The following is a 10,000-nucleotide window of genomic DNA, read 5'->3' as shown; positions in this document are numbered from 1 at the left end:
CACAAACACACACACACACAAAAAACAACACACACACACACACACACACAAACAGACACACACACACCACAAACACACACACACAAACAGACACACACACCACAAACACACACACATACAGACACACACACACACACACACACACACACACACACACACAAACACACAAAACAAACACACACACACACACACACACACACACACACCACAAACACACACATAAACACACACTTCATGAATAGAGCACAACAGTGACCGCACACTTTTTCAGCCATCTTGGTTCTGGAAGTTTTTCTCCATTAATTCTCCACAGTGATTCATAAAATCCTTTATAAAAGAGTTGTGCTCATGAACCACACCACCCAGCTCTGAGGAGAATCACATCATCACAAACTTTGCTTTGAAGCAAAAAAGTGTTTGAAAATCGGACAAAAAGACAAAAGTACAAGACTGTGTACTGAACATCTTTAATGAGGGAATGAACTAAATGTCATCTAATTAATAACAATGGAAGGTCACACTTTCTATTAGGTGGTCTTAACTTCTATGTACTAACATTAAATACAAACAAGACTATATATTTACTATTATTTTTTCAGAAACTATGTTGTTCTGAAAAATTCCCACATTTGCTGCTACTGAGGTTGAGATACGAGTAGGTTTAGGAGTTAGGGTACACTAATGGTGTAAAGTTAACTGTGTAACTACAAATGTAATTAAATGCAAGAACTTTAAATGTAATTAAATGTAAGAATTTTAAATGTATGTTTAATAAGTACATTGTATAAAAAGGTTAAGTACATACAAATTAAGGACGACTAATATAAAGTGGGTCTCAATGGAAATAATATAAAACGATTGATTTAAAGATGTTGATTAGAAGAATAGAAACAATATATTTAAATTTCACTGAAATATTCAGATAATGTGCATACAATTTGACTGTTTATACTGTATATATATATCAGAATATATTGAGCGTATATATACTGTATATATATCAGAATATATTGAGCGTATATACTGTATATATATCAGAATATATTGAGAGCGTATATACTGTATATACATCAGAATATATTGAGAGTGTATATACTGTATATATATATCAGAATATATAGAGTGTATATACTGTATATACATCAGAATATATTGAGAGTGTATATACTGTATATATATCAGAATATATAGAGTGTATATACTGTATATACATCAGAATATATTGAGAGTGTATATACTGTATATATATCAGAATATATTGAGCGTATATACTGTATATATATCAGAATATATTGAGCGTATACACTGTATATATATCAGAATATATTGAGAGTATATATACTGTATATATATCAGAATATATAGAGAGCGTATATACTGTATATATATCAGAATATATTGAGCGTATATACTGTATATATATCAGAATATATTGAGTGTATATACTGTATATATATATCAGAATATATTGAGTGTATATACTGTATATATATCAGAATATATTGAGAGTATATACTGTATATATATCAGAATATATAGAGTGTATATACTGTATATATATCAGAATATATTGAGAGTGTATATACTGTATATATATCAGAATATATTGAGTGTATATACTGTATATATATCAGAATATAAAGTGTATATACTGTATAAATATATCTGAATATATTGAGTGTATATACTGTATATATATCAGAATATATTGAGAGTGTATATACTGTATATATATCAGAATATATATAGTGTATATACTGTATATATATATATCAGAATATATTGAGTGTATATACTGTATATATATCAGAATATATTGAGAGTGTATATACTGTATATATATCAGAATATATATAGTGTATATACTGTATATATATCAGAATATATTGAGAGTGTATATACTGTATATATATATCAGAATATATTGAGTGTATATACTGTATATATATCAGAATATATTGAGTGTATATACTGTATATATATATCAGAATATAAAGTGTATATACTGTATAAATATATCTGAATATATTGAGTGTATATACTGTATATATATCAGAATATATTGAGAGTGTATATACTGTATATATATATCAGAATATATTGTGTATATACTGTATATATATCAGAATATATTGAGTGTATATACTGTATATATATATATATATATATATATATATATATATATATATATATATATCAGAATATATTGAGTGTATATATACTGTATATATATCAGAATATATTGACTGTATATACTGTATATATATCAGAATATATTGAGAGTGTATATACTGTATATATATCAGAATATATTGAGTGTATATACTGTATATATATCAGAATATATTGAGTGTATATACTGTATATATATATCAGAATATATATAGTGTATATACTGTATAAATATATCTGAATATATTGAGTGTATATACTGTATATATATATATATATATATATATATATATATATATATATATCAGAATATATTGAGTGTATATACTGTATATATATCAGAATATATTGAGAGTGTATATACTGTATATATATCAGAATATATATAGTGTATATACTGTATATATATCAGAATATATTGAGTGTATATACTGTGTATATATATATCAGAATATATTGAGTGTATATACTGTATATATATATATATATATATATATATATATATATATATATATATATATATATATCAGAATATATTGAGTGTATATACTGTATATATATCAGAATATATTGAGAGTATATATACTGTATATATATCAGAATATATTGAGTGTATATACTGTATATATATATCAGAATATATATAGTGTATATACTGTATAAATATATCTGAATATATTGAGTGTATATACTGTATATATATATATCAGAATATATTGAGTGTATATACTGTATATATATATATATATATATATATATATATATATATCAGAATATATTGAGTGTATATACTGTATATATATCAGAATATATTGAGAGTGTATATACTGTATATATATCAGAATATATATAGTGTATATACTGTATATATATCAGAATATATTGAGTGTATATACTGTGTATATATATATCAGAATATATTGAGTGTATATACTGTATATATATCAGAATATATTGAGAGTGTATATACTGTATATATATCAGAATATATATAGTGTATATACTGTATATATATCAGAATATATTGAGTGTATATACTGTATATATATATATCAGAATATATTGAGTGTATATACTGTATATATATATATATATATATATATATATATATCAGAATATATTGAGTGTATATACTGTATATATATCAGAATATATTGAGAGTGTATATACTGTATATATATCAGAATATATATAGTGTATATACTGTATATATATCAGAATATATTGAGTGTATATACTGTGTATATATATATCAGAATATATTGAGTGTATATACTGTATATATATCAGAATATATTGAGAGTGTATATACTGTATATATATCAGAATATATATAGTGTATATACTGTATATATATCAGAATATATTGAGTGTATATACTGTGTATATATATATCAGAATATATTGAGTGTATATACTGTATATATATCAGAATATATTGAGAGTATATATACTGTATATATATCAGAATATATTGAGTGTATATACTGTATATATATCAGAATATATAGAGTGTATATACTGTATATATATCAGAATATATTGAGTGTATATACTGTATATATATATATATATATATCAGAATATATTGAGTGTATATACTGTATATATATCAGAATATATTGAGAGTATATATACTGTATATATATCAGAATATATTGAGTGTATATACTGTATATATATCAGAATATATTGAGAGTATATATACTGTATATATATCAGAATATATAGAGTGTATATACTGTATATATATCAGAATATATTGAGTATATATACTGTATATATATCAGAATATATTAGAGTGTATATACTGTATATATATCAGTATATATATCATGATATATATATTGAGTGTATATACTGTATATATATCAGAATATATTGAGTAGTATATATACTGTATATATATCAGAATATATTGAGTGTATATACTGTATATATATCAGAATATATTGAGTATATATACTGTATATATATCAGAATATATAGAGTGTATATACTGTATATATATCAGAATATATTGAGTGTATATACTGTATATATATCAGAATATATTGAGTGTATATACTGTATATATATCAGAATATATTGAGTGTATATACTGTATATATATCAGAATATATTGAGTGTATATACTGTATATATATCAGAATATATTGAGTGTATATACTGTATATATATCAGAATATATTGAGTGTATATACTGTATATATATCAGAATATATTGAGTGTATATACTGTATATATATCAGAATATATTGAGTGTATATACTGTATATATATCAGAATATATTGAGTGTATATACTGTATATATATCAGAATATATTGAGAGTGTATATACTGTATATATATCAGAATATATTGAGAGTGTATACACTGTATATATATCAGAATATATTGAGTGTATATACTGTATATATATCAGAATATATTGAGTGTATATACTGTATATATATCAGAATATATTGAGTGTATATACTGTATATATATCAGAATATATTGAGTGTATATACTGTATATATATCAGAATATATTGAGGGTATATACTGTATATATATCAGAATATATTGAGTGTATATACTGTATATATATCAGAATATATTGAGAGTGTATATACTGTATATATATCAGAATATATTGAGAGTGTATACACTGTATATATATCAGAATATATTGAGAGTATATACTGTATATATATCAGAATATATTGAGAGTGTATACTGTATATATATCAGAATATATTGAGAGTGTATATACTGTATATATATCAGAATATATATAGTGTATATACTGTATATATCAGAATATATTGAGTGTATATACTGTATATATATCAGAATATATTGAGTGTATATACTGTATATATATCAGAATATATTGAGTGTATATACTGTATATATATCAGAATATATATAGTGTATATACTGTATATATATCAGAATATATTGAGTGTATATACTGTATATATATCAGAATATATTGAGTGTATATACTGTATATATATCAGAATATATTGAGTGTATATACTGTATATATATCAGAATATATTGAGTGTATATACTGTATATATATCAGAATATATATAGTGTATATACTGTATATATATCAGAATATATTGAGTGTATATACTGTATATATATCAGAATATACTGAGAGTATATACTGTATATATATCAGAATATATTGAGAGTGTATACACTGTATATATATCAGAATATATTGAGAGTATATACTGTATATATATCAGAATATATTGAGAGTGTATATACTGTATATATATCAGAATATATATAGTGTATATACTGTATATATCAGAATATATTGAGTGTATATACTGTATATATATCAGAATATATTGAGAGTATATACTGTATATATATCAGAATATATTGAGTGTATATACTGTATATATATCAGAATATATTGAGAGTATATACTGTATATATATCAGAATATATATAGTGTATATACTGTATATATCAGAATATATTGAGTGTATATACTGTATATATATCAGAATATATTGAGTGTATATACTGTATATATATCAGAATATATTGAGAGTATATACTGTATATAATATATTCTATATCAGAATATATATATTCACATTGTTATTCACAGTGCATCATGGGAGTGGGCGGAGCTCTTTTGAAGATATTCTGTGATTGGTGAATTACCCTTCAGAATTATGGGTAGTGTAGTTCTTAACTAGGAATTCTGCTATGAAACACGATTATTTAAGAATTGAAGTTGAAATAACGTGGAGTGAAATCTTCAATGGAAGCAAATACCATCGAGTAACAACCTCAGAGCTCACAGTAGTTCATCTTTAAAGATTTAAAGTTATTCTTAAAAATAATTGAGATATTTACTTCCGGAACCAGAGCACTGTGCTCTATTACACACCGTATACAGTGTCCTAAACCACTCACTCGCTCACTACATGAATACATTTTGTTTAATGTTCCATGTGTGACATGTCTGAATGATGGATAACTATTTCAGACTGAGATGCAATTCTCAAAAATCCCATTTTATACATATTATAAACCACACATGAATCTGGTGTGTAAAAATGACATTTCATTGCATGAAACCACCAAAATAAAAAAAGACCAATCACTATTCAGTTTTCAAATATTACATATTTGTAATATTAACGACATCATCACTGGCAGATTTTGATGATAAACTTACAATGAATTAAATCTTCTTCGTTAATAATAATAATATAACAGAAATCTGTAATTTCAATAATAAATGATGAATGTACATACTCTGTTCCACTTCAGGTTTTAATCGTTTGTTTTTGATGAGTATTTTTCGTTTGAGGTCGTTTGGTGACGGTAATGGCTGACCGGCTTCAATCTGAAAATAAAAATACACCAAACACACACTGATGTGAAACTCAACGATGTTTCAGTGGAATATATATTCCAGTCGTTATAGCAGGAAGTCTCGTCAGGAATTGTGTGATGAGATCACCTACTGGAAATCCCTCCAACGGGTGCTTCAGTAACAGATCGCCGAAAATGTCCTCACAGTATTTCGCCATCTTATACTGCTGCACTTTACTGCACACACACACACACACACACACACACACACACACAAACACACTGTTGTCAATTCAGCAAACACACATGAACGATGTGACTGTGAGGAAGTCTCACACAGGCAACAGGAAACGCATCACAGGTCTGTACCGTCATATGAATCATGTAAATACATCACGTGATGATGAATAATGTCAGAAGAGAATGTTGCTCAATTATCGACAAAATATCAGTGAAGACTAGTGAACAAGTGAACTTGCCTCTAGTGTTGAGTCTGTGTCGCAACACAATCACATTACACAACAAGATAGAGTGAATCTGGTGAATGTTCATTTGAGTGTCACATACAAGACAACATTTCCCAAATACTCCCGAAACTGATCATGTGATCGTTAAGCGAGAGGCACGTGATCATTGTCACACTGATTATGGTATTTAAGTAAACACAGAGTCACTGATGAGTCGACAGTAAAGATGCAACGAGCGCATTTTACCTGCAGTGATTCTCAAATGAGAGGATAACAGGATATTCAGACATCACAAATGCTGTTTCCTTTATGGCTTGAATTACGTCCTATTAAACAAACAAACAAAAAACAAGCAAACAACACTTCAGCCACAGAACAGCAAAATGAACGATTTCTGATTCAAAACTCAGATTTCAATGATACAATTCTGAAATGAAACAATTCTTTGATTTAAAGGATTCACATTTGTTTCCTTTTGTTAAATCCATTAACCCTCCAATGGTATTCGTGACCCAAATAAAAGTTCATGGTTTGCTTTACAAGACTTGGTAACATTTCATCCATTTGCCATCTGAATATACAAATACATTCATAAATACTGGGCTTGATATCTGCTGGCTGTGACTGGCATGACATGGTGTTCAAGTCATGTTATTTATAATTTGTTCACCAGATGGCAGCAATCTGCCCCAATTTATGTCACATTGATTCTGTCTGACACTGCGTAAGATATAATTCAAGTTGTATCAACATGCGCCTTTGAGCGTCTTTGAGTTGTGACGTCTGTAAGCAACGTGGATCAACTCAAAACAAGCGGGCACTGAGATGAATATTCATTTATTAGCACATGATGGCATATATGATGCGGGGTTGATGGGCACTGCACATGATGGCATATATGATGCGGGGTTGATGGGCACTGCACATGATGGCATATATGGTGCGGGGTCGATGGGCACTGCACATGATGGCATATATATGATGCGGGGTCAATGGGCACTGCACATGATGGCATATATGATGCAGGGTCAATGGGCACTGCACATGATGGCATATATATGATGCGGGGTCAATGGGCACTGCACATGATGGCATATATGATGCAGGGTCAATGGGCACTGCACATGATGGCATATATGATGCGGGGTCAATGGGCACACCACATGATGGCATATATGGTGCGGGGTCGATGGGCACTACACATGATGGCATATATGATGTGGGGTCAATGGGCACTACACATGATGGCATATATGATGCGGGGTCAATGGGCACTGCACATGATGGCATATATGGTGCGGGGTCGATGGGCACTGCACATGATGGCATATATGGTGCGGGGTCAATGGGCACTACACATGATGGCATATATGGTGCGGGGTCAATGGGCACTACACATGATGGCATATATGGTGCGGGGTCGATGGGCACACCACATGATGGCATTTATGATGCAGGGTCAATGGGCACTGCACATGATGGCATATATGATGCAGGGTCAATGGGCACTGCACATGATGGCATATATGATGCAGGGTCAATGGGCACTGCACATGATGGCATATATGGTGCGGGGTCGATGGGCACTGCACATGATGGCATATATGGTGCAGGGTCGATGGGCACTACACATGATGGCATATATGGTGCGGGGTCGATGGGCACTGCACATGATGGCATATATGGTGCGGGGTCAATGGGCACTGCACATGATGGCATATATGGTGCAGGGTCGATGGGCACTACACATGATGGCATATATGATGCAGGGTCAATGGGCACTGCACATGATGGCATATATGGTGCGGGGTCGATGGGCACTGCACATGATGGCATATATGGTGCGGGGTCGATGGGCACTGCACATGATGGCATATATGATGCAGGGTCAATGGGCACTGCACATGATGGCATATATGATGCAGGGTCAATGGGCACTGCACATGATGGCATATATGGTGCGGGGTCGATGGGCACTGCACATGATGGCATATATGGTGCGGGGTCGATGGGCACTGCACATGATGGCATATATGGTGCAGGGTCGATGGGCACTACACATGATGGAATATATGGTGCGGGGTCGATGGGCACTGCACATGATGGCATATATGGTGCGGGGTCAATGGGCACTGCACATGATGGCATATATGGTGCAGGGTCGATGGGCACTGCACATGATGGCATATATGGTGCGGGGTCAATGGGCACTGCACATGATGGCATATATGGTGCAGGGTCGATGGGCACTGCACATGATGGCATATATGGTGCGGGGTCAATGGGCACTGCACATGATGGCATATATGGTGCAGGGTCGATGGGCACTACACATGATGGCATATATGGTGCGGGGTCGATGGGCACTGCACATGATGGCATATATGGTGCAGGGTCGATGGGCACTACACATGATGGCATATATGGTGCAGGGTCGATGGGCACTACACATGATGGCATATATGGTGCGGGGTCGATGGGCACTGCACATGATGGCATTTATGATGCAGGGTCAATGGGCACTGCACATGATGGCATATATAATGCGGGGTCAATGGGCACGGCACATGATGGCATATATGATGCAGGTTCAAGTGTTGGACTTTGCTGCTTTAGGTAAGACAGCAATTATTCTTCATTATTCATATTTACTGCCATGTTGATGGAAAAACAAATCATACATATTCATGTTATTGATACTTTATTGTAAATATGATGTGAAGACCTACTTTGGTTTACTCTGTTGTTTTGACATGTGTTGTACAGTAGCTAGCATGACCTGTAATGTCTCTTGTATGCAATGCATGGATTATTTGTATAGAATGCCGAGCATAGCAGAAGAGTAAGTGGCTGTGAGACAAATGTGAGAACGCAAAAGTAACGTAATGCTTTAATTTCCATAAAAAATTATTTTTTAATTAATTAAGTTTTTTTTAAGGAGTAACACGATATATATTTCAAAGAACAGATTAAAGAAATGCCGCCGATGCGCGTGTCTGATTTTCTTTTTTGTTTAGAAG

At 30.8% G+C, this 10,000-nt stretch overlaps 1 protein-coding gene across 4 annotated transcripts in view; it reads right to left on the bottom strand.

Annotated features, from left to right (window-relative positions):
- LOC127621860 (1-phosphatidylinositol 4,5-bisphosphate phosphodiesterase beta-4-like) overlaps positions 1-10,000 on the bottom strand; it is a 109,670-nt gene that overhangs the window by 47,592 nt on the left and 52,078 nt on the right. For all 4 annotated transcript variants that reach the window (XM_052095636.1, XM_052095637.1, XM_052095638.1 and 1 more), the window contains exons 16-18: positions 7,227-7,306; positions 6,666-6,750; positions 6,454-6,544 (exon numbers count right to left, since the gene is read on the bottom strand). In XM_052095636.1, coding sequence (XP_051951596.1) covers positions 6,454-6,544; positions 6,666-6,750; positions 7,227-7,306 — 256 coding nt within the window. The remainder of the gene's footprint in view (positions 1-6,453; positions 6,545-6,665; positions 6,751-7,226; positions 7,307-10,000) is intronic.

Source organism: Xyrauchen texanus, chromosome 28 (assembly GCF_025860055.1).
Source record: "Xyrauchen texanus isolate HMW12.3.18 chromosome 28, RBS_HiC_50CHRs, whole genome shotgun sequence".
NCBI classification, from domain to species: Eukaryota; Metazoa; Chordata; class Actinopteri; order Cypriniformes; family Catostomidae; genus Xyrauchen; species Xyrauchen texanus.
The sequence above is the reverse complement of the archived record's forward strand: the minus strand, read 5'-3'. Positions and strand labels throughout refer to the sequence as shown.